The sequence below is a fragment of the Erythrolamprus reginae genome, chromosome 4 (genome assembly GCF_031021105.1).
Source record: "Erythrolamprus reginae isolate rEryReg1 chromosome 4, rEryReg1.hap1, whole genome shotgun sequence".
Taxonomy (NCBI): Eukaryota; Metazoa; Chordata; class Lepidosauria; order Squamata; family Dipsadidae; genus Erythrolamprus; species Erythrolamprus reginae.
The window spans coordinates 3,159,193-3,186,305 of NC_091953.1; the positions used below are offsets into that span (position 1 = coordinate 3,159,193).

The window sequence follows — 27,113 nt, forward strand, 5'->3', positions numbered from 1 at the left end:
AAGGGCTTTATAGATGATGACCAACACTTTGAATTGTGACCGAAAACTGATCAGCAACCAATGCAGACTGTGGAGTGTTGGAGTAACATGGGCATATTTGGGGAAGCCCATGGCTGCTCTCGCAGCTGCATTCTGCACGATCTGAAGTTTTCCGAACACTCTTCAAAGGTAGCCCCTTGTAGAGAGCGTTGCAGTAGTCGAGCCTCGAGGTGAATACCCCCAGTTCACACATACGGCTGGGATCCTGGCTTGAAGCGAGACATTAGGCCATTTATGCATGGTATATCTGTGTGTATGTTTGGTTTCTTAAATAAGGGTCTTTTAAACTAATTTAAATATTAGATTTGTTACATGTTGTTTCATTATTGTTGTTAGCCACCCCTAGTCTACGGAGAGGGGCGGCATAGAAACATAGAAGACTGACGGCAGAAAAAGACCTCATGGTCCATCTAGTCTGCCCTTATACTATTTCCTGTATTTTATGTTAGGATGGATCTATGTTTATCCCAGGCATGTTTAAATTCAGTTACTGTGGATTTACCAACCACGTCTGCTGGAAGTTTGTTCCAAGCATCTACTACTCTTTCAGTAAAATAATATTTTCTCATGTTGCTTTTGATCTTTCCCCCAACTAACTTCAGATTGTGTCCCCTTGTTCTTGTGTTCACTTTCCTATTAAAAACACTTCCCTCCTGAACCTTATTGAACCCTTTAACATATTTAAATGTTTCGATCATGTCCCCCCTTTTCCTTCTGTCCTCCAGACTCTACAGATGAAGTTCATGAAGTCTTTCCTGATACGTTTTGTGCTTAAGACCTTCCACCATTCTTGTAGCCCGTCTTTGGACCCCTTCAATAATATTTTCTCATGATGCTTTTGATCTTTCCCCCAACTAACTTCAGATTGTGTCCCCTTTTTTCTTGTGTTCACTTTCCTATTAAAAACACTTCCCTCCATACAAATCAAATCAAATAAATAAATAAATAAATGAATAAATGAATAAATAAATAAATAAATAAATAAATAAATAAATAAATAAATAAATAAATTTCCCCCTCTTCCCGTCTGGGCCCGTTTAATACAGCAGGAATCCAGACTTGAGTCAGCTGCCTGTAAATCAGAATTTTACAGACCCTTCTGAGTTGGCTCTCTCAGCCGCTGCTTCGCGCCCTGCAGTGACTCACGCGTCAATGCAATCCCTAAAAATATCAGAACCTTTTCTAATATTGGATCTATTGTCAGCATGGGCATTATGACCAAAAAAAAAAAAAAAATCCCACCCCGACCCCATTCCCACCCTTCTCCGCTGCTCCATTTAAACCGAAATGGATAGAGGTAATAAATGTAATTGTCTGTGGATAAAATAGTAACTGCCAGGAACAATGAGCTGCTGTTTCGCTCGACGCGGGTTGGAACTTAGTCCGGTATGAAGCCGGTGCGATGGTTTAATTAGTTCCAGTAAGTTGGCTATTTTCATAACATCTAATTGCTCTGAAAGCTGCTGTTTCAAAACGGGCCACAGGGACGCTTGCTGGAATAATGCAGCTGGCAAGCGGACCGCAAGCCGCCGGTGCCAAATTGCAGTTTTTTAAGTAGAAACAAGGCTCGACTTACAACCAGAATTGAGAGACAGAGATTTATTTCAGTTCTGAAGACCTCACCTACAAAAAGATATTGACAAAATTGAAGGGGTCCAAAGACGGGCTACAAGAATGGTGGAAGGTCTTCAGCATAAAACGTATCAGGAAAGACTTCATGAACTCCATCTGTATAGTCTGGAGGACAGAAGGAAAAGGGGGGCATGATCGAAACATTTAAATATGTCAAAGGGTTAAATAAGGTTCAGGAGGGAAGTGTTTTTAATAGGAAAGTGAACACAAGAACAAGGGGACAGAATCTGAAGTTAGTTGGGGGAAAGATCAAAAGCAATGTGAGAAAATATTATTTCACTGAAAGAGTAGTAGATCCTTGGAACAAACTTCCAGCAGACGTGGTTGGTAAGTCCACGGTAACTGAATTTAAACATGCCTGGGATAAACATATATCCATTGTAAGATAAAATACAGGAAATAGTATAAGGGCAGACTAGATGGACCAGGAGGTCTTTTTCTGCCGTCAGTCTTCTATGTTTCTATGTTTCTATTTTACTTTTTTGTAATTTTTCTTTATTTTTTTTCTTCACAGTTTTCCATTTTTATGTCAGCTCATGTACCTTAAAATGTCAACAACATACGTATTTATACATTTTTGTTCAAGCAATCAAAAATCAGTGTCCTGTTTTGCACCTATTTTTATCCTGTTCACGAGTCTGTTTTCCTTCATTCCCCTCTTTCTATCTCTATCTCCTCCTTCTACCTTCTTATTCCTTCTCTCCCCCTCCTACTTTCCTCTGCTCCTTTCCTCCCTCCACCACTCTACTTCCTCTTTCTCCCCTTTTCTCCCTCTTTACCTCTCCCTGAGTGATTCTAATCATAATTCATCTCATGTTTAACAGTCTTTGGAGAAGGGCGGCATACAAATCTAATTAATATTATTACTATTACTACTACTATTATTAGTATTATTATGTTAATACAACACAGCAACATATTATTGTTGTTGTTGTTATTATTATTATTATTATTATTATTATTATTATTATTATTATTATTATTATGTCAATACAACACAGCAAACGAGATCACTATGCTGGATTTCGTATTTCATCATCAGTCGGGCGCTTCCCAAGCACCTAGGACTGCGTGATGTAGCGGCGAATTATGTTTGCCGATCCCAGTAAAGCGGCCTTTTGCAATTGACAGATGGAGATTTTGTCAATTCCAGTGGTTTTCAAATGTCCGCTGAGAACCTTTGGCCCTGCGCCCAGCGTGCCAAGTATCACTGGGACCACTTTCACGGGCTTATGCCAGAGTCGTTGCAGCTCGATTTTTAGATCTTCGTATTTCACTAATTTCTCTAGCTGCTTCTCCTCAATTCTTCTGTCCCCTGGGATTGCGATGTCGATGATCCATACTTTCTTTTTCTCCACGATCACGATGTCTGGTGTGTTATGCTTCAGAATTCGGTCAGTCTGAAGTCGGAAGTCCCACAGTAGTTTTGCTTGCTCATTTTCGACCACTTTTTCGGGCTTATGATCCCACCAGTTCTTTGCCACTGGTAAATGGTAGTTCCGGCACAAGTTCCAGTAGATCATCTGTGCCACAGAATCATGTCTATTATTATTATTATCATCATCATGCTGTTGTTGTTGTTATTATTATTATTATAATTATAATAATAATTATTATTACTATTATTATAGCCGGGGTAGCACAGAAGGTAGAGTGCTGTACTGCAGGCCACTAAGGCTGACTGTAGATCTGTAGATCAGCAGTTCAGATCTCATCACCAGCTCAAGGTTGATTCAGCCTTCCATCCTTCCGAGGTGGGTCAAATGAGGACCCGGATTGTGGGGGCAATAGCCTGGCTCTATTAAAAAGGTGCTGTTGCTAGTATGTTGTAAGCCGCCCAGAGTCTAAGGAGAAGGGCGGCATAAAAATTGAATAAATAAATAAATAGAACTAGATCCCATTGACTCTGCTTGTTGGAAGGTCCCAGAAAGGACACTGCAACTATCATAAAGTATGAATTGATTGCCAAGAAATGGAATTTACATCGAGTTGCAACAGTTGTAAGTGTGAAAAACGGGTTGTAAGTCACATTTTTCAATACTGTTGTAACTTTGAATGGTCACTAAGTGAACTGTTGTAAGTTGAGGACTACCTGTAGTGGCACACTGATGCTAGAAAGTGAAAGGATGGTCTGGGCTGGTTTTATTTTTCCGGCTATGGAATAAATTTGTCCCCCCCCTCTCCTCCCCAAATAGCTTTTTTCCCTTAAGTCACTTACCACCATTTTGGAAGGTGGTAGTGGGATACAGGTATTCCTCGACTTACAACGGTTCATTTAGTGACCGTTCGAAGTTACAACGGCAGTGAAAAATGTGACTTAGGCCCGTTTTTCACCCTTAATCCATTGCAGCTTCCCTGTGTTCACAGAGGATCAAAATCCGGACGCTTGGTGATCGATTCATATTTATGACGGTTGTGGGGTGCTGGGGTCAAGTGACCCCTTCTTTTGCGACCATCTGACAATGAGAAAGCTGGATTCACTTAACAACCATGTTCCTAAATCACGGTGCAGTGATTTGCTTTAACAGCTGTGGCAAGGAAGGTCGTAGAATGGGGCGAAACCCATTGAACTGCCTTGCTTAGTGTTCAAATGTTGGGCTCGGATTTGGTCGTAGGTCGAGGACTGCCTGCCTGTTTGAGGCTCCGGGACCGTCCTCTCAAGCGTGGCTCTTCAGTTGAGTAGGAGATAACCTGTCAAAATAAATCACCTCCTGACTTTGCGTCAAAGGCATTCACCTAGAAACCTGATGACATGAATGTGAGTGTGATAACAATCTCCACTTCCGAAACTGGGCTTTCCTGCTGGAGAAACCTGATTGGGAATCCTGCATCCATCCATCCAATCCATGCATCATCTGTCTGTCTGTCCGTCCGTCTGTCTGTCCGTCTATCTTTCTGTCCGTCCATCCATCTCTCTCTCCTGAATTGCTCTCTCTCCTGAATCTATCTATCTATCTATCTATCTATCTATCTATCTATCTATCTATCTATCTATCTATCTATCTATCTATCTATCTATCTTTATCTATATCTATCTATCTATCTATTTATCTATCTATCTATCTGTATTTATCTATCTGTATCTATCTATCTGTATCTATCTATCTATCTGTATCTATCTATCTATCTATCTATCTATCTGTATCTATCTATCCATCTCTCTCTCTCATGAATATCTCTCTCTCTCCTCTCTCTCTCTCTTAGTATCTACATCCACCCACCACCCATCTCTGTCTGTGTCCATCCATCAATCCATCCATCTATCTATCTGTCCCTCAGTATTTACATCCCCTCACCCATCCATCTCTGTCTGTGTCTGTCCATCTGTCCATCTATCCATCCATCTATCTATCTATCTGTCCCTCAGTATTTACATCCCCTCACCCATCCATCTCTGTCTGTGTCTGTCCATCTGTCCATCCATCCATCCATCTATCTATCTATCTGTCCCTCAGTATTTACATCCCCTCACCCATCCATCTCTGTCTGTGTCTGTCCATCTGTCCATCTATCCCTCATTATCTACATCCACCCATCCAACTGTCTGTGTCTGTATGTATGTATGTCCATCCATCTATCTCTGTCCTTCAGTATCTACATCCACCCACCCATCCATCTTTGTGTCTGTCCGTCCATCCATCCATCCATCCATCCATCCGTCCATCCTTGAGTATCTACCTCTTTCCACCTATCCATCCAGTCAGACGACAGACAAGTGTTTATCCCAATCATGTTTAAACTCAGTTACTGAACTACTTACCTCTGCCGGAAGCTGGTTTCAGGCTTCCACTCTTTCCGTGAAACTCTCTCTATTATTATTATTTATTTATTTATTTATTGATTGATTGATTGGATTTGTATGCTGCCCCTCTCCGTAGACTCGGGGCAGCTAACAATAGTAGTACAAAACAGCATGTAAATCCAATACTGAAACAGTTAAAAAAAACCTTATTTGTAAAACCAATCATACCTGCAAACAAACATACCATGCATAAATTCTAAAGGCCTAGGGGGAAAGAGTATCTCAGTTCTCCCATGCCTGATGGCAGAGGTGGGTTTTTAGGAGCTTATGAAAGGCGAGGAGGGTGGGGGCAATTCTTATCTCCGGGGGGAGTTGGTTCCAGAGGACCGGGGCCGCCACAGAGAAGGCTCTTCCCCTGGGCCCCGCCAAACAACATTGTTTTGTTGACAGGACCTGGAGAAGGCCCACTCTGTGGGACCTAACCGGCCGCTGGGATTCATGCAGCAGAAGGCGGTCTCGTAGAAACTCTCCCTTCTAACATGACTTTTTTTGGAGTTCTCTCCCGTTCAATTTGAAGTTGTGCCGTCACATGATTTTTGCTTAACGGTGAAAAACGCTGCCTTCTAGACTCTTACTCACACCCTTAAAACCATTTAAAAGTTTCTCTTGGCCTTTTCCTGAACAGCTGGGTGAGTTTTGAAAATGCAGACATCCTGTGCAGACTATTTTTCCCCCCCTGTGGGTCAAAAGATGCATCTTGGTTTCTGCCCTGCTCGCCTCCTACCCTGTAATTACTCTATTAATACTGTCGGTGCTTGTTCAGATTCTTGCAAAACATCAGATGCAGCCAGCAATTATTCTTGCACGCAGCGAACAGGTTATTGGCCTCCTCGGTTGAATGCCAGGAGAGTGCGGCAGGTTCCAGAAAGTGTGTACGTCCTTTTCAAAATGTTGGTAGATTCGTCGTTTGGCGAGACCCAGGGGAAGAGCCTTCTCTGTGGCGGCCCCGGCCCTCTGGAACCAACTCCCCCCAGAGATTAGAATTGCCCCCACCCTCCTCGCCTTTCGAAAGCTGCTTAAAACCCACCTCTGCCGCCAGGCATGGGGGAATTGAGATACACTCTCCCCCTAGGCCTTTAAAATTCTATGCATGGTATGTCTGTATGTATATATGGTTTTTATATACAGTGATCCCTCGATTTTCGCGATCTCGATCTTCGCGAAACGCTATATTGCGATTTTTCAAAAAAATATTAATTAAAAATATTTTCCCACCCGATGACGTCACTCTCTTCCTTTCTCATCTTTCTTTCTCTCTCTCTTTCTCTATCTTGCTTCTTCCTCTCTCACACTCTCTTCCTCCCTCTCTCATCTCTTTCTTTCCTTCTCTCTCTTTCTCTATCTCTCCCCCTCTTGCTCTCGAGCGGCGGGCGGCAGCGAGGAGCCGAAGATCGGGGTTTCCCCTTTGCTTGGGTGGCAGGGAAGACCCAGGGAAGGTTCCTTCGGCCGCCCAGCAGCTGATCTGCTCGGCAGCGCCGCAGCAGCGAGGAGCCAAAGATCGGGGTTTCCCCTTTGCGTGGGTCTTCCCCGCCGCCCACGCAAAGGGGAAACCCCGATCTTCGGCTCCTCGCTGCTGCGGCGCTGCCGAGCAGATCAGCTGCTGGGCGGACGAAGGAACCTTCCCTGGGTCTTCCCAGGTGCGGAAGTAAAAACACCATCTGCGCATGCGCGGCCATGGAAAACAGGGCGCGCATGCGCAGATGGTGTTTTTACTTCCGCACCACTATATCGCGAAAAATCGATTATCGCGAGGGGTCTTGGAACGGAACCCTGGCGATAATCGAGGGATCATTGTAATGGGTTTTTAACTGTTTTTTAGTATTGGATTATACTGTTTTGTTACTCTTGTTAGCCGCCCCGAGTCTGCGGAGAGGGGCGGCATACAAATCCAATAAATAATAAATAATAATAATAAAAGATTCAGGTGTAAGATCAGCGAATTCCTTTGCTTTTACTCCTCCTGGGATTTCCCCCCGCTAGGATCCTTACGGGCGTACACACTTGCCAATATCCTCTGCCAAAACAACACAACAACAGGGACATCTGACGGTCTGTTAAATTAGGATTGGCAGCTGGTCTGTTTTCTTTGAAGCTGAAATCTCCTGGCACTGGAATATTGGCTGGAGGGTAAACGCATCTCCCTGAATAGCAGAAAAGAATCTTGAAAATGTGAGTTGTAAGCCCAAAATAGCAATGCCGTCGATTTCTTTTTCCTAAGCCAAGTTAGGACCATCTCGTCCTGGATTATGTCTGTCTTTTTTAAAAGAAAAAGTTAATTAGCTATTTATTTGTGTGGGTACATAATCCATGGTGATTGAAATAAAAAAATCAGCTTTTGGGGATTTCATGGATGTGTTAGTTGGAGAAAATAAGAGACAGGAGTATGGGTATTTTTGTCATTTTGAGTTTTCAGATTAGGGATCTGAGCAGGGGGTTAGACTAGAAGACCTCCAAGGTCCTTTCCAACTCTGTTATTCTGGTATGTGTTCTGTCGGGCTCTCTGGTAGACTCCTCCCAAAAATATACAGGTACAAATTTCAGACACACCCACGTTTGAAAATTCAAAACAATGTTCTTTATAATGAAAATTCACTTAAACCAAGCCCTCTTTTGGTAGAGCAAAGAGCCCTCGTCTCCAACCAAACTGGTAATTGGTACAAGTCCCTTATCAGTTCTGAGATACTTAGCTTGCAGCTGTGAGGCAATTCACAGTCCTTCTTCTTTCACAAAGTGAAACACACTTTGCCCTGGTTTAGTTTCAAAGCGGGGAAAAATCAGCACCCAAAAGGTCGAAGTCAGCAAGGCAGTCACGAAACACAAGGATCAGATAATCCTCCACAATGGCCAAACCCACAGGCTGCTCTTTATAGCAGCCTCACTAATGACCACAGCCCCACCCAACCACAGGTGGCCTCATTTTCTTTGATAATAATCTCTCAGTTGTTGCTGCCTATGCATCGCTCTCCGCATGCGTGGCTGTATCATTAACTCTTGTTCCGAACCCAAGGAGGAGCTAGATAATTGATCTCCTTCTGAGCTGTCTGCCACACTCTCCTCCTCCCTGTCACTCATGTCTTCTTGGTCAGAGGAGCCTTCATCAGCAGATTCCACCGGGGGGGGGGGCAAAACAGGCCTGCAGCATGTGGATGTCTCCCCCACATCCACAGTCCTTGGGGCAGGAGCTGGGCCAGAACTAACCACAACAGTATGTAGGTTGGGGGATGGATAGATGATAGTAATAGCAATAGCATTTAGACACATACCACTTCATAGTGCCTTTACAGCCCTGTCTCAGCAGTTTACAACAGAATCAGCATATTGCCCCCAACAATCTGGGTCTCATTTGACCCATCTCAGAAGGATGGAAGGCTGAGTCAACCTTGAGCCGGTGGTGAGATTTGAACTGCTGAACTACAGGTGGTAGTTAGCAGTAATAGCCTGAAGTGCTGCACTCTAACCACTGTGCCACCCAGGCCCATAGATGGATGGATGGTACATAAATAGGTAGGTAGGTAGGTAGATAGATAGAACATAAGAAGAGCCCTGTTGAATCAGGCCAAAGCCCATCGAGTCCAGCATTCTGTGTCCCACAGTGGCCCACCAATTGTCCATGGGGATCTTGAGCAGAAAGAAAGACCCTCCCTTTCCCTTGACCCCCAACAAGTGGTACCCAAGGGAATCCTGCCTGCCTGCCTAACCAACATAGAGGCAGCACTTGGACATCTGTTTCAATAACCATCTATATGCTTGGCATCCATGAATCTGTCTAATCCTGCCTTGAAGCTATCAAGGCTGACAGCTGTCACAACCTCTTCTGGAAGGGAATTCCATCAACCAACGACCCTCTGGGTGAAGAAAAATTTCCCTTGATTTGTCCTCACTTTCTTACCTATGGTAGGTAGGTGGGTGGGTAGGTAGGTAGATAGATAGATAGATAGATAGATAGATAGATAGATAGATAGATAGATAGATAGATAGATAGATAGATGGAGGATGGGTGGGTGTATGATAGATAGATAGATGTAGGTAGGTAGGTAGGGAGGTGGGTGGGTGGGTGGGTGGATAGGCAGGTAGGTAGGTAGGTGGATGGATGGATGGATGGATGGATGGATGGATGGATGGATGGATAGATAGATAGATAGATAGAGGATGGATGGTTGGTTGGATGGATGGGTGGGTAGATGAGCCGCTCTGAGTCTTCGGAGAGGGGCGGCATACAAATCTAATAAATAATAATAATGATAATGATAATAATAATAATAATAATAATAATGATAGAATAAAAATATAATTATAATATTACATAAACTGCTTATAAGCAATGGCATGATATTGTCATTGTCATAATGAAAAATTACATATTATCAAAAAAGTTAGTTCAACTACAGTGGAGAAGAAGGCCCTGTAGATAACGGATGTGGCAATGCAAGACCAGGAATTGGAGAAGTTTCAAGATCTGAAAATCAAAATCCAAAGCGTATGGCATAAACAGGTTGCCAATGTTTACGGTGCACTGGGGGCCCTGCCAAAAAAAAAATCTTGGATGGCATTTAGAAAACCTGTGCGTTGTCAAAAAATCTCCACCTGCCATTTGCAAATGGCCACGCAGCTTGGATTTACACACGCACTGCGCAGATAGATAATGTCATGGCATCCTTTGCAGAAGTTGGGGGTGCTTCCATCCCTGGAGGTTTTTAAGAAGAGATTGGACGGCCATTTGTCCGTAATGGGTAGACGGTGAGGGTGCAGGTTGGTTCTCCGAGCTTGTGGGTTAGTTTGCAAACATTTGGTCAAAGCAATGGAAAGTGCAGTTTAATGTTTCCAAATGTAAAATAATGCACTTGGGGAAAAGGAATCCTCAATCTGAGTATTGCTTGCATTGGCTGCCGATCAATTTCCGGTCACAATTCAAAGTGTTGGTCATGACCTTTAAAGCCCTTCATGGCACTGGACCAGAATATCTCCGAGACCGCCTTCTACCGCACGAATCCCAGCGACCAATTAGGTCCCACAGAGTGGGCCTTCTCCGGGTCCCGTCAACTAAACAATGTCGGTTGGCGGGCCCCAGGGGAAGAGCCTTCTCTGTGGCGGCCCCGACTCTCTGGAACCAACTCCCCCCAGAGATTAGAACTGCCCCTACTCTCCCTGCCTTCCGTAAACTTCTTAAAACCCACCTCTGTCGTCAGGCATGGGGGAACTGAAACACCTCCCCCGAGCATGCACATTTTATGTATGGGATGTTTGAGTGTATGCTTGTTAACAAAATGGGGTTCTTTTAAATGTTTTAAATTATATTTGGATTTGTTACAAACTGTTATGTTATGCTGTGAGCCGCCCCGAGTCTGCGGAGAGGGGCGGCATACAAATCTAAATAAATAAATAAATTGCATTGGCAGTTCTGTGTTAGCAAAAACTTCAGAAAAGAAAGATTTAGGGGTAGTGATTTCTGACAGTCTCATAATGGGTGAGCAGTGTGGTCGGGCGGTAGGAAAAGCAAGTAGGATGCTTGGCTGCATAGCTAGAGGTATCACAAGCAGGAAGAGGGAGATTGTGATCCCCTTACATAGAGCGCTGGTGAGACCACATTTGGAATAATACTGTGTCCAGTTTTGAAGACCTCACCTACAAAAAGATATTGACAAAATTGAACGGGTCCAAAGACGGGGGCTACAAGAATGGTGGAAGGTCTTAAGCATAAAACGTATCAGGAAAGACTTAATGAACTCAATCTGTATAGTCTGGAGGACAGAAGGAAAAGGGGGGACATGATCGAAACATTTAAATATGTTAAAGGGTTAAATAAGGTCCAGGAGGGAAGTGTTTTTAATAGGAAAGTGAACACAAGAACAAGGGGACACAGTCTGAAGTTAGTTGGGGGAAAGATCAAAGGCAACATGAGAAAATATTATTTTACTGAAAAAGTAGTAGATCCTTGGAACAAACTTCCAGCAGACGTGGTTGGTCAATCCACAGTAACTGAATTTAAACATGCCTGGGATAAACATATATCCATCCTAAGATAAAATACAGGAAATAGTATAAGGGCAGACTAGATGGACCATGAGGTCTTTTTCTGCCGTCAGACTTCTATGTTTCTAGTTACCAGGCCAAGCATCTTCAGCGGAGGTTTAGGGGAATCCCCTGCACCCAAACTGGAATTATTCGCCACCCTCGCAAATGGCCCAGGGCCGTGGTGTCAAACTTGATTTCCTTGGTTTCCCCTTTTGCATTTGAGCATCCAAGAAGGGAAAGGAGAGAGGGAAAGAGAAAAAGAAGGAAAGATGGGAAGAGAACAGTTAAGGAAAAAGCAGGAAAGAAGAGAAGGAAGAAGAAAGGAGAATTATTATTATTATTATTATTGTTTTTTGCAATGTGCTTTCTTTTCCCCCCCACTCATTCATATCCTCTTTCACTTCCTCGTTCCATTCAACATCCTGCTTCATCATTCCCATTTGTTTTTGTAGCTCCAGCGAGTTTTCCGCTTTGCTTTTTAGCAGCTTCCCTTATGCCCGAATTCCACTCATCCTGATCTATTTTAGGATTAATTAGATTAATTAATCTTATCTTCTAATACCCTTTGGTTTATTTTGGGCACTTTTCCCACAGTCGTTCTATTTCTCCCTTTCATGTATACAGGTAGTCCTCGGCTTACAACCTCAATTGAGGCCAAAATTCCTGTGGCTAAACAAGGCCCTTGTTTAAGTGAAGTTTGCCCCGTTTTATGACCATTCTTGCCACGGTTGCTAAGTGAATCACTGGACCATTAAGTTAGTCACTCTTTAAGTCTATCATATGAGTGAAAAAAGAGTCACAAATCGCTTTTTCCATTGCCGTTGTACCTTCGAATGACCACTAAATTAATGTTTGTAAACATAGAAACATAGAAGTCTGACGGCAGAAAAAGACCTCCTGGTCCATCTAGTCTGCCCTTATACTATTTCCTGTATTTTATCTTACGATGGATCTATGTTTATCCCAGGCATGTTTAAATTCAGTGACTGTGGATTTATCTACCACGTCTGCTGGAAGTTTGTTCCAAGGATCTACTACTCTTTCAGTAAAATAATATTTTCTCATGTTACTTCTGATCTTTCCCCCAACTAACTTCAGATTGTGTCCCCTTGTTCTTGTGTTCACTTTCCTATTAAAAAACACTTCCCTCCTGGACCTTATTTAACCCTTTCACATATTTAAATGTTTCGTAAAGTGAAGGACTGTCTATATTTCACTTTTTTTCCCATTTCTCCAAGATCCTGCTAAGACACTCCAAATAATAATGATAATGATGATAATAATAATGATGATAATGAATGATGATAATAATGATGATGATGATAATAATAATAATAATAATAATATTTCACAGGGGTCGCCTAAGACCACATGGGAGAAGACAAATTTCCCCTGGTGTTAGGAACTAAAGCTTCTATTCTGGCACCTTGGAACATATTTTTTACAATCTGACCAATCGGGCGTTTGCAGTGGGGGCGTCCCTCTGACCTTCCTGCCAATCAGCTTCAAGCTCTGTTGGGAGAATTGGCGCTGGACTTATGGTTGGGGGTCACCACAACATGAGGAAGTATATTAAGGGGTCACGGCATTAGAAAGGTTGAGAACCCCTGCTTCTAGATCTTATCCATCCATCCATCCATCCTCCTCCTTTTTTCAAAACCTCCTATCTAACATATTTAAATCTTGACTTTCGGTATATGTGTTTTAACTCGTGTGTTTTCTCATCTTGATCCTATCACCTGGTTATGTAACGTGTCCCCTGGGATACTTTCATTCAGAAGGGTGGCACGCAGTTTCCAAAACGCATCTGTTCCTTCCGTTATCACCACTCAGCAGAGCATGATTCTACTTTCGCATGAATTCAGAGCTGCCTTAGGTGACACCAATCCAGACCTCCTGGCCTATATTTATATTTTACTCCTGACGTTCATAGTGAAACCTGCAGCCTTCACCTCCCAGGGCGCGGGAACTCAACCCCGCCTTAGTTCGTGTCTGTCACTTCCTCCTTTCCAGGCAGGGCACCCTCGTGTGCTAATTCATGCTCTTTACGACTTGCTCCACTTCCATTCCAAAGTGCAATCACCTGTGGTTTGTTTGGCTCTTGCAGATGTTTCATGACCCAACCAGGCGATAGCAGTCCTAGAAGAGAGTGGGGTGTAAGGTGGAGGAGGAGGAATTAAGGGGTCCGTGGTGTTTTCTCTGAGCTGGGTTGTTTTCTTGAAGACGTTTCATGACCCAACTGGCTAACATCATCAGTTGTAGAAGGAGGGAGGGTTTGTGGAGAAGGAGGAATTAAGGGGTCCTTGGTGCTCTCTTTGAGCTTGGTTGTTTTCTTGAAGACCTCACCTACAAAAAGATATTGACAAAATTGAAGGGGTCCAAAGACGGGCTACAAGAATGGTGGAAGGTCTTAAGCATAAAACGTATCAGGAAAGACTTCATGAACTCAATCTGTATAGTCTGGAGGACAGAAGGAAAAGGGGGGACATGATCGAAACATTTAAATATGTTAAAGGGTTAAATAAGGTTCAGGAGGGAAATGTTTTTATTAGGAAAGTGAACACAAGAACAAGGGGACACAATCTGAAGTTAGTTGGGGGAAAGATCAAAAGCAAAATGAGAAAATATTATTTGACTGAAAGAGTAGTAGATCCTTGGAACAAACTTCCAGCAGACGTGATTGGTAAATCCACAGTAACTGAATTTAAACATGCCTGGGATAAACATATATCCATTGTAAGATAAAATACAGGAAATAGTATAAGGGCAGACTAGATGGACCATGAGGTCTTTTTCTGCCGTCAGTCTTCTATGTTTCTATTTCATGACCCAACTAGCTAACATCACCAGTGCTAGAAGGAGGGAGGGTTGTGGGGGAGGAGGAATTAAGGGGTCCTTGGTGCTCTCTTTGAGCTTGGTTGTTTTCTTGAAGATGTTTCATGACCCAACTAGCTAACATCACCAGTGCTATAAGGAGGGAAGGTTTGTGGAAGAGGACAACGACTGTGGGGTCCTTGGTGTTCTCTCTGAGCTTGGTGGTTTTCTTGAAGACATTTCGTGACCCAACTAGCTAACATCATCAGTAGTAGAAGGGAGTGGGGCTTGTGGAGGAGGAGGTGGAGGAATGAAGGGGTCCTTGGTCCTCTCTGAGGTTGGTGGTTTTCTTGAAGACATTTCATGACCCAACTAGCTAACATCATCAGTGCTAGAAGAGAGCTGGGTTTGCTCTCTGTTTATATGCATGTGGCTTGCCCAGTCGGTGTTGGTGGGAGGATTCTGGTTGGTTCCATAATTGGGATTTTATTTTATTGAGTTGGGGGTTCCTTAGTAGGGGGGCGTGTTTACTTCTGGATTGCTGGCCTGGTATTAACTTCAGTGTTAATCTCTGCTTACCTGAGTGTTGATGGATGGCGTGTCGGATTTATTTATTTATTTGATTTATTTGTTTATTTGATTTATTAATTTATTTGATGTATCTTTTGTTTTTTCTGTTCCTCTTTCTGCTTTTTTGATATCGTCTCTTGTGAATGGCGTGTAGAGGTGGTTTATTATCCCTGTGTACCTGTGGACGGCTGATTGTTGGAATGCCGGTCTTCCAGGAAGACTTGGTCGATGCTTGAAGTTTTCGCTTGAAACTTGTGGATAGAGGCAGCGGTGAAATGCTATCAATTCGGCCCGGTCTGGGCGTACCAGTAGTGGCGGCTGCCAATGGTACAGAGAACCGTAGCAGTGACAGCGTGAAGCTCCTCGCACTCGCCCGGACATCGCCACTTTTCTTTTTTTTTTAACCCTCTGCGCATGCACAAAGAATTCTGCGCCCATGCAGAGTGTGAAAAAGCATGCGCGAGAGTGGATCGAGAATTAAAAAACACGCGTGGGTGGAGTAATTGTGCACGCACGAAGCGTGCCCTTCCGAACCAGTAGAGAACGTAAGTAGATTTCACCGCTGGATAGAGGGAAAGGTGCTATATATTCAGATCCTAGGCGTGTTCGTATGCGCCATACCTATGTTACCATCGCAATTGCCAGATCCAACTTTTATTGCGCTATATATCTGCCCTTTTATTGGCCACAACTGTTAATCGTTAACTTAGAACAATCATGAAGTTTCTCCTTATTTCATCCCATCCGTGTGTCCTGGGACGGCACAGAAGCAGGGGCGAAATTGAAAGGGTTGTCAGCCTTATAGGATAGAACAGTGTTTCCCAACCTTGGCAACTTGAAGATATTTGGACTTCAACTCCCAGAATTCCCCAGGCAGCGAATGCTTGAACTTCAGGCGAATGCTGCCTGGGGAATTCTGGGAGTTGAAGTCCAAATATCTTCAAGTTGCCAAGGTTGGGAAACACTGGGATAGAGTAGAGTAGGGTAGAAATAGAATATAGAATAAAGAATATAGAGGAGAAATAGACTAGGATAGAATAGAATAGAATACAGAGGAGGAATAGAATAGAATATTGGAATAGAAACATAGAAGTCTGACGGCAGAAAAAGACCTCATGGTCCATCTAGTCTGCCCTTATACTATTTCCTGTATTTTATCTTAGGATGGATCTATGTTTATCCCAGGCATGTTTAAATTCAGTGACTGTGGATTTACCAACCACGTCTGCTGGAAGTTTGTTCCAAGCATCTACTACTATTTCAGTCAAATAATATTTTCTCATGTTGCTTTTGATCTTTCCTCCAACTAACCTCAGATTGTGTCCCCTTGTTCTTGTGTTCACTTTCCTATTAAAAACACTTCCCTCCTGGACTTTATTTAACCCTTTCACATATTTAAATGTTTCAATCCTTTTCCTTCTGTCCTCCAGACTATACAGATTGAGTTTATGAAGTCTTTCCTGATACGTTTTATGCTTAAGACCTTCCACCATTCTTGTAGCCCGTCTTTGGACACGTTCAATTTTGTCAATATCTTTTTGTAGGTGAGGTCTCCAGAACTGGACACAGTACTCCAAATGTGGTCTCACCAGCGCTCTATATAAGGGGATCACAATCTCCCTCTTCCTGCTTGTTATACCTCTAGCTATGCAGCCAAGCATCCTACTTGCTTTTCCTACCGCCTGACTGCACTGTTCACCCATTTCGAAACTGTCAGAAATCACTACCCCCAAATCCTTCTCTTCTGATGTTTTTGCTAACACAGAACTGCCAATGCAATACTCAGATTGAGGATTCCTTTTCCCCAAGGGCATAACAGCACTCATGATAACAGCACTCGTGATGTTACCTAGCTGGGTCATGAAACGTTCTAAAGAAGACCAACAGGCCCACAGAGCATATCAAGGACATCACAGTTCAAACCCTGAGCGACAGCCATTCTCCTCTATTGCTCGATTTCTCACTAGCCATGCGCCATGTGCAAAAGTCGTACAGCTGGCCCCATAGTACTCCTTCAGCCTTGAACCTTGCTCAGTTTTCCTTATATAATCCTCCTTTGCGTAACAGGACGTGAATTGGTAACTGGCTTGTAAAACTTGGCATGTGCCCTTTGAAATTCTGGAACTGGAAAGAAAACAAGCAATTCACATACCTCTGGCATGACCCGTAAAACTGTTGCATCAAACATCTCTTGAAACTATAGGCAGTCCTTGACTTACGACTGCAGTTTGAGCCTAAAATATCTTTGCTAGGCCGGACAACCGTTAACTCTTAAAGATTTTAAGAACAGGGAGACATTTGTTAAATGGGTTTTGTGCCTCGTTTTATGACCTTCCTTGCCACAACGGTGAAGTGAATCTCTAGAAACATAGAAACATAGAAGATTGACAGCAGAAAAAGACCTCATGGTCCATCTAATCTGCCCTGATATTATTTCCTGTATTTTATTTTAGGATGGATATATATTTATCCCAGGCATGTTTAAATTCAGTCACTGTGGATTTACCAACCATGTCTGCTGGAAGTTTGTTCCAAGGATCTACTACTCTTTCAGTAAAATAATATTTTCTCATGTTGCTTTTGATCTTTCCCCCTACTAGTAGTACTAGTAGTAGTTTGTATAAACATTTGTTCTTGGGTTCACTTTCCTATTAAAAACACTTCCCTCCTGAACCTTATTTAACCCTTTCACATATTTAAATGTTTTGATCGTGTCCCCCCTTTCCCTTCCGTCCTCCAGACTAGACAGTCTATACAGGAAAGAAGGAAGGAAGGAAGAAAGGAAGAGGAGAGGAAGGAAGGTAGGAGAAAGGAAAAGAAGGAAGGAGAAAGGAAAAGAAGGAAGAAAGGAAGAGGAGAGGAAGGAAGGAAGGAGAAAGGAAAAGAAGGAAGGAAGGAAGGAGAAAGGAAAAGAAGGAAGGAAGGAAGAGGAGAGGAAGGAAGGAAGGAGAAAGGAAAAGAAGGAAGAAAGGAAGAGGAGAGGAAGGAAGGAAGGAGAAAGGAAAAGAAGGAAGAAAGGAAGTGGGGAGAAAGGAAGGAAGGAGAAAGGAAAAGAAGGAAGAAAGGAAGTGGGGAGAAAGGAAGGAAGGAGAAAGGAAAAGAAGGAAGAAAGGAAGAGGGCAGGGAGAGAGCAAGGAAGGAAGGAAGGACAATAGTACTTAGACTTCACAGCCCTCTCTAAGCAGTTTACAGAATCAGCCTCTTGCTCCCAACAATCTGGTTTCTTGTTTGATCAACCTCAGAGGGATGGAAGACTGAGTTAATCTGGAGCCTGATTATTATTATTATTATTATTATTATTATTATTATTATTATTATTATTATTATTAATTAGACTTGTATGCCGCCCCTCTCCAGAGACTCGGGGCGGCTCACAACATACAATACTGATGAGCCTCCCAAGCTCCGTTTCCGGCTGTGACGGCCTCCGGCAGCCCTCCTGAGATCCATTTTTGCCGACAGAGGCACAGAGGCCCAATCCTTCACTATTTCCAGGGCATCCCTGCAGGCCGGATCTAAGTCCTCCGTGGGCCGGATCTGGCCCACGAGCCTTGAGTTTGACACCCCTGCACTAGCCTGGACCTATGATGGCTATGAGGTCTGCGTCCTTGACTTTGGTAGATAAGCGGGTTTATTTTTATAGTTCATAAGTATGATTAATTGCCCCAACGGACACTGTTTACCAACCTTTGAATTGGAGAGAGCCGTGAGAGTCAATAGAAACAGGTTAAACTGGCAAGTCAGCCAAACAGATATTTATTTTCCTGTTCTGGGAATCTGGGGGACGTTTAATTTACTAGACGTTCCACAATTCTCAATCTAGAGAATTTGCAGGCTTCCAACTCAGGATAACAAGTCAGTATTGTGGAAGGTGACTTATTCCGACATAAGTTTAACACCTTCTGATAATTTGCTAATTAGGGACAATATTCAGCCACTGTTATTCTACACATCCTGGGTGTGTTGTGAAGAGGAGCAACCTAGAGATTGATTCGTTGGAAGCGCGTTGCAGGAAGAGACCTGTTAGACCCTGGAAGTTTTATTGATTGATTTATTGATTTATTGGATTTGTATGCCGCCCCTCTCCGGAGACTCGGGGCGGCTGACAGCAATAATAAGACAGCGTACAATAATAATCCAATACTAAAAACGATTAAAAACCCATTAATATAAAAACCAAACATACACACAGACATGCATAAAATTGTAAAGGCCTAGGGGGAAAGAGTATCTCAGTTCCCCCATGCCTGCCGGCAGAGGTGGGTTTTAAGTAGCTTACGAAAGGCAAGGAGGGTGGGGGCAATTCTAATTTCAGGGGGGAGTTGGTTCCAGAGGGCCGGGGCCGCCACAGAGAAGGCTCTTCCCCTAGGTCCCGCCAAGCGGCATTGTTTAGTTGACGGGACCCGGGGAAGACCCACTCTGTGGGACCTAACTGGTCGCTGGGATTCGTGCGGCAGAAGGTGGTCCCGGAGATATTCTGGTCCGATGCCATGAAGGGCTTTATAGGTCATAACCAACACTTTGAATTGTGACCGGAAACTGATCGGCAACCAATGCAGACTGCAGAGTGTTGGTGTGACATGGACATATTTGGGAAAGCCCATGATATCTCTTGCAGCTGCATTCTGCACGATCTGAAGTTTCCGAACACTCTTCAAAGGTAGCCCCATGTAGAGAGCATTACAGTAGTCGAACCTCGAGGTGATGAGGGCATGAGTGACTGTGAGCAGTGACTCCCGGTCCAGATAGGGCCGCAACTGGTGCACCAGGCGAACCTGTGCAAACGCCCCCCCTCGCCACAGCTGAAAGATGTTTCTCTAATGTGAGCTGTGGATCGAGGAGGACGGCCAAGTTGCGGACCCTCTCTGAGGGGGTCAATGATTCTCCCCCCAGGGTAATGGACGGACAGATGGAATTGTCCTTGGGAGGCAAGACCCACAGCCACTCCGTCTTGTCTGGGAAATAAGGAAGGAGCCTAATTTGCTCGTGGTAGAAAAAAGCGTGGCTCCGGAAGTTGTGAATGATCCAACACTGGAAGTTTTTAAGAAGATGTTGGATAACCATTTGTCTTAGTCAGGGTTTCCTCCCTAAGCACAGGGGGTTTGACTAGAAGACCTCCAAGGTCCCTTCCAACTTTTCTATTCTAGTCTATTCTATTCTCTCTTTTATTTATTTTCTATTTTATTTTCTATTCTATTCTCCATTCTATGTATCTGGATCGAACTCTCTCAATTCCAAGACTTCGTCAACTCCTTGTAAGAACACGTGTGTTAAGATCACGGGATTGTGATCCCGCTGTATAGAGCGCTGGTGAGACCCCATTTGGAATAATACTGTGTCCAGTTCTGGAGACCTCACCTACAAAAAGATATGGATCAAATTGAACGGGTCCAAAGACGGGCTACAAGAATGGTGGAAGGTCTTAAGCATAAAACTTTTATCAGGAAAGACTTCATGAACTCAATCTGTCGAGTCTGGAGGACAGAAGGAGAAGGGGGGACATGATCGAAACATTTAAATATGTTCATGGGTTAAATAAGGTCCAGGAGGGAAGTGTTTTTAATAGGAAAGTGAACACGAGAACAAGGGGACACAATCTGAAGTTAATTGGGGGGAAAGATCAAAAGCAACATGAGAAAATATTATTTTACTGAAAGAGTAGTAGATCCTTGGAACAAACTTCCAGCAGACGTGGTTGGTAAATCCACAGTCACTGAATTTAAACATGCCTGGGATAAACATACATCCATCCTAAGATAAAATATAGGAAATAGTATAAGGGCAGACTAGATGGACCAGGAGGTCTTTTTCTGCCGTCAGACTCCTATGTTTCTATGTTTCTATCTCCTCTTAAAAGCATCCAGTGATAGAGCACCCACAACCTCTTGTGGCAAGTTGTTCCACGGATTAATTGTTCTGACTGTCAGGACTTCTCTCCTTGTTTAGTTTCCACCCATTGCTTCTTGTTCCATTTTCAGGTGCTTTGGAGAATAGTTTGACAAATATTGGAAGGCTGCTATCATGTTTTCCCTGGTCCTTTTTTTCATTCAACTAGCCATTGCCCAGTCCCTGCAACTGTTCTTCATAAGTTTTAGCCTCCAGTCCCCTAATCCTCTTTGTTGCTCTTCTCTGCACTCTTTGTACAGTCTCAACATCCTTTTTTGCATCGTGGCGACCAAAACTGAATGCCGTATTCCAAGTGTGGCCTTCCCAAGGCCTTGTAAAGTGGTATTAATACTTCCTGTACCTTGATTTAATGCAGCCTAGAACTGCGTTGGCTTCCCTTCGAATCAGAATGAAAGCGTCAGAGGCGAAATACATTTCTCTACCCCGTTTTCCTTCGCAGCAAATATTGAGTTTGAAGGCATGCATATAAAACAGCAGCGATGAATACATGTGTGTAATATCGAACAGATGTTTGGTGCATGTGTATGCATGCGAGCAAGCTGGGCCTTTTTTCGGATTTTAATGAGTGTTACAGAAGGCTTTTGTTAATACATAATGCCAAACACTCCCCCCCCCCTCCTTCCAACCGCGGGCAACAACAAAAGGAAGCTCTCTGCTTGAATTAAACTTTTAAATCTGAAATCCTTGACATTATACAAATGCGGCACGTCAGATTGCTCAAGAAAAGAGTAAATGTTTTAGATCAGTTGTTTTATGTAATTTTTTTCCCTTTCTCGACAATCCCTTTTTTTCTCGCCTAGCAGACGCTCTTGGGAAATCTTGCTTGCTTTAAACCTTGTTTCTCTTGATGTTTCTGTAATAAAGTCCTGATTCTGGTAAGAGGACTCCTGGGGTTAAAAACAGCTTTGTAAATGTGTATTCTAAGGACTGTCGGTACTGGCGGGGAGGAAACCCACCAGGACATAAAAACCGGGGCTGATGTGCTTTGGTGTTGCTTCTCCTCACATCTTTCTTCTCAAATGAAAAGATTTGAAATGCAGTCGCTTATCTGGGCTGCCATTACGGAGCAATGGGGTTCCAAAGCACTGTTCTTCAGTGGTTCTCCTCCTACCTTTCCGGTTGGTCGCAGTCGGTGGTAGTGGGGGGTCAGAGGTCGACCTCTAGGTCTCTCCCTTGTGGGGTGCCTCAGGGACTGGTCCTCTCTCCCCTGCTATTTAATATCTACATGAAACCGCTGGGTGAGATCATCCAAGGACATGGGGTGAGGTATCATCAATACGCAGATGATACCCAGCTATACATCTCCACCCCATGTCCAGCCAACGATGTGCCGGTGCCTGGAGGATGTTGGGGCCTGGATGAGTATCAACAAACTCAAGCTCAACCCCGACAAGACAGAGTGGCTGTGGGTCTTGCCTCCCAAGGACAATTCCATCTGTCCGTCCATTACCTTGGGGGGGGGGGGAACTATTGATCCCCTCGCAACTTGGGCGTCCTCCTCGATCCACAGCTGACATTGGAACATCATCTTTCGGCTGTGGCGAGGAGGGCGTTTGCCCAGGTTCGCCTGGTGCACCAGTTGCGGCCCTATTTGGACAGGGAGTCATTGCTCAGTCACTCATGCCCTCATCACCTTGAGGTTCGATTACTGCAATGCTCTCTACATGGGGCGACCTCTGAAAAGTGTTCGAGAGCCATTGTGGGGCTTCCTAGATTCGCCCACGTCTCTGCAACACTCCGTGGCCTGCATTGGCTGCCGATCAGTTTCCGGTCACAATTCAAAGTGTTGGTTATGACCTTTAAAGCCCTGCATGGCAGTGGACCAGAATACCTCCGGAACCGCCTGCTACCGCACGAATCCCAGTTGGCCTTCTCCGGGTCCCATCGACCAAACAATGTCGTTTGGCGGGCCCCAGGGGAAGAGCCTTCTCTGTGGCAGCCCCAGCCCTCTGGAATCAACTCCCCCCGGAGATTAGAATTGCCCCCACACTCCTTGTCTTTCGTAAATTACTCAAAACCCATCTATACCGCCAGGCATGGGGGAGTTGAGACACCTTTCCCCCAGGCTTTTTTTTTAATATTTATGTTTGGGTATGGATATGTCGTTTGCTTTTTAAAATATGATAGGGTTTTATGTGCTTTTTAATATTAGATTTGTTTTCGCTGGAATGTTATTTGTATTGTTGTGTTGGGCATTTTTAAGAGGAGATTGGACTGCCAATCGAATTGACTCCCTCTTCTTTGTGGCAACCCTTCAAATATTGGAAGATGCTATTATATCTCCCCTGGTCCTTCAATAAATTAGACCTACCCCAGTTCCTGCAACTGTTCTTCCTATGTTTGAGCCTCCAGTCCCCTAAATCCTCTTTGTTGCTCTTCTCTGCACTCTTTCTAGAGTCTCAACATCCTTTTTGCATCATAGCGACCAAAACTGACTGCGGTATTCCAAGTGTGGCTTTACCAAGGCCTTATAAAGTGGTATTAACACTTCACGTGATCTTGACTCTATCCCTCTGTTAATGCAGCGTAGAACTGTGTTGGCCTTTTTGGCAGCTGCAGAGCATTGCTGGCTTATGTGATTGTCCAATAGCATATCAAGATCCCTCTCATGGATACTGGCATTAGGCCAGGTTTCACCTAGACTGCACCTGTACGGTTGATTTTTCTTGTCTACCTGTAACACCTTTTATCTACGTGGAATTTCCTTTCGATTTGCTAGCATTTTATTATTATACACTTAATGGTTGATCAGCGAAAACTGCCATTCAGCCGGTTTCGATTTAACCCGTGACACCGAACCATTCACACCTGCAGTTGCCGGCAGGTAATAAACAAGGAAGATTGGGATACAAAATACAATAATGTAGAGAAGGAAACAGAGACAGGATTTTAGATTTGGGGGAAATCCCAAAAGATGCCTTGAACACAGTATCTTCTTTGTGGATGCTCCTTCCTTGTGGGATGAACAATGTATACAATGCTGCCTTGAGTCAATAATTCTAGAATCACCTTGGGTCAACACGTAGGTAATGATTTCCAGTGATAACCACTAAATGCACAGACAATATTCCTTTCTGTTCCTTTATTAAAATCAGAAGTACCAAAAATGGCCTGCATTGTTTGAACCTAAATCCCCAATTGGATGTGCTCTTCCTTCAGTCTTCTGTAACTGAGATATCCATGAGGTCTTGGTGATTATTTTCTTGCAGATGGTTTAAATCAGGGGTCTCCAACCTTGGCTACTTTAAGACTTGTGGACTTCAACTCCCAGAATTCCCCAGCCAGCCATGAATGATAGAGTTGGAAGAGGCCAGAAAGGTCATCTAAGTCAGGTGTCTCCAAACCTTGGCAATTTTAAAACTTGGAGACTTCAACTCCCAGAATTCCCCAGCCAGCCATGAATGATAGAGTAGGAAGAGGCCAGAAAGGTCATCTTAGTCAGGGATCTCCAACCTTGGCTACTTTAAGACTTGTGGACTTCAACTCCCAGAATTCCCCAGCCAGCCATGAATGATAGAGTTGGAAGAGGCCAGAAGGGCCATCTAAGTTAGGGGTCTCCAACCTTGGCCACTTTAAGACTTGTGGACTTCAATTCCCAGAATTCCCCAGCCAGCCATGAATGATAGAGTAGGAAGAGGCCAGAAAGGTCATCTTAGTCAGGGGTCTCCAACCTTGGCCACTTTAAGACTTGTGGACTTCCATTCCCAGAATTCCTCAGCCAGCCACGAATGATAGAGTAGGAAGAGGCCAGAAAGGTCATCTAAGTCAGGGGTCTCCAACCTTGGCAACTTTAAGACTTGTGGACTTCAACTCCCAGAATTCCTCAGCCAGCCACGAATGATAGAGTAGGAAGAGGCCAGAAGGGTCATCTAAGTCAGGGGTCTCCAACCTTGGCAACTTTAAGATTTGTGGACTTCAACTCCCAGAATTCCTCAGTCAGCCATGAATGATAGAGTAGGAAGAGGCCAGAAGCGGAAGGAGGACTGGCCACGCTGGCACAATCTGAGTGGGCAACGTGACAAATTTGTGGGTGGGGGGAGAAGGGATGTGAACTTTCAACTGGGTGGGAAACTCGGATTCAGGTTTCCCAGTGTGGGTGCCAGGGTGGCTCCTGCAATAAATTGGAAATTTGAGAAGCACTTTGACTCGGACTCTTGATTTAGTTTGGATGCTACCTGGAACCAGGACCTGATGATGGAACCTAGCTGGGTAATCAAACATTTGCAGGGAAACAACCAAGTTCAGAGAGCACCAAGGACCCACTCATTCCTTGTCTTCCTCCTCTTTCTCCTCCTCCTCCACAAACACCACTCCCTCCTAGCACTGATGATGTTATCTAGTTGGGTAATGAAATGTTTGCAAGAAAACAACCCAGCTTAGAGAGAACCCCAAAGACCCCTGATTTCAGCCCTGACTTATAAATATTTTCTTCTGTCTGTACAAAATATCTATGTTGGGGCAACACGAATAGATAGATAGGGTAGTTTTGGGGGATGAGCTTAAAAAGCCAGCCATGTGCCTGAGTTTGGACCCTGAGTTTTGCCTGTCTGGAGAATTCTCATTAATTCATTTAAAAATTATTTAATTTGTTTTGGTTTTTTGTTTGTTTTTTAAAGTTTTTATTGAAAATTCATAAAACCAAAACAAAGATACATACAAAAAGTAGAGAGATATCTTAATCTCTCCCCCCTTACTTATTTTACTTATTTATATACAATTTTACATATTATGCAGTTTTTCATATTGATATTTTTCCTGCTCTTCTGATATAACGGAGAGTGGCGGCATACAAATTTAATAAATAAATAAATAACTCTATGTTCATATGTAAATAAATAAACAAACAAACAAACAAAGACTTAAATACACGATTTATGTTAAGAAAAGGAAGGAAGGAAGAGGAAATAAAAGAAAACATAATCAACAATTTAATACCTTCCTAATCAGTTTGAAAAAGTTTGCCAGATCTTTAAAAAGTCTTGGATTTTTCTGATTATAAATTATGTATATTTTTGCAAGTCTTGACAGTGAAAAAAGGTAAAGCTCTTCAAATAGTTTTTTTTATCATGTTTCTTCTTTGTGGCCTAAGTAAATTAATTGTTCCCTTTTCTTGTTCTTTTTTGTAACCAATTATACCATTTATCCCAGGTTTTATAGAAGACAGAGTCTTCTTTTCCTTTAATGTGCATTGTTAATTTATTCATTTCTGCCAATTTGTTTAATTTGTTTAATATTGGACACACCTGCTTCAAACTGGAGGTTGGAACTGCCATTTTTGGGGTGGGGGGAAAGGACTCCCCAAACTCACCCACGGGATGTTTTAACGGTTGCTAACAGCTGACGATGAATCGTTGAGATGTTTGTCTGCTTCATCCATTTCTTATTTCCGTCCATCCAAAGTGGATTTGCAGTGTTCAAACGGGGCTGATGATGGACTTTGTTTTCTTTTCAATCTCCCGGCCTTTGCCCAAGATTTTTAACAATATATATATATATATTTTTCCCCCTCTTGTCTTTGCTGCAGGACATTCAGCCAGAAGAAAGCAGCGATTGAGAGAGAATATGCCCAGGTAAGGAACAGAATGCCGCAGCTGATTGTTGAAGGGCTTTTTTTTGCATTTTCTTCATTGTAGATGTCCCTGTCTTTAAAAACTTACGGTTGGCATTAAATTCATTAATTGGCCTGTGCAGTAATCCTCAGTTTACAGCTATCCATTCATCAACTGTTTATAGATATGGAATAGATTAGAATAGAATAGAATAGAATTAGAATGTAGAATGCAGAATAGAATAACATATAGAGTAGAATAGGAATGGAATGGAATAGAATATAATAGAAATAGAATGCAGAATGTAGAATAGAATAATATAGAGAGTAGAATAGGAATGGAATGGAATAAAACAGAATAGAATTAGAATAGAATAGAATAGAAATAGAATGCAGAATGTAGAATAGAATAATATGTAGAGTAGAATAGGAATAGGAATAGAGTGGAATAAAACAGAATATAATTAGAATAGAATAGAATAGAATTCTTTATTGGCCAAGTGTGACTGGACACACAAGGATTTTGTCTTTGGTGCAGATGCTACATAAAAGAAAAGAGACATTTGTCAAGAATCATGAGATAAAACAACATTGTCATAGGGAACAAATAAGCAATCAGGAAACAATCAATATTAATATAAATTGTAAGGATACAAGCAAAAGGTTACAGTGATAGTCATAAATGGGAGGAAATGAGTGATGGGAACGATGAGAAGACTAATAGCAATAGAAATGCAGCCTTAGTGAATAGTTGGACAGTGTGGAGGGAATTATTTATTTAGCAGAATG

The 27,113-nt window shown here is 43.1% G+C and overlaps 1 protein-coding gene across 1 annotated transcript in view; it reads left to right on the forward strand.

The window, feature by feature from the left end:
* FCHSD2 (FCH and double SH3 domains 2) overlaps window positions 1-27,113 on the forward strand; it is a 163,630-nt gene that overhangs the window by 23,321 nt on the left and 113,196 nt on the right. Inside the window, exon 3 of the mRNA XM_070751513.1 lies at window positions 26,301-26,346. Coding sequence (XP_070607614.1) covers window positions 26,301-26,346 — 46 coding nt within the window. The remainder of the gene's footprint in view (window positions 1-26,300; window positions 26,347-27,113) is intronic.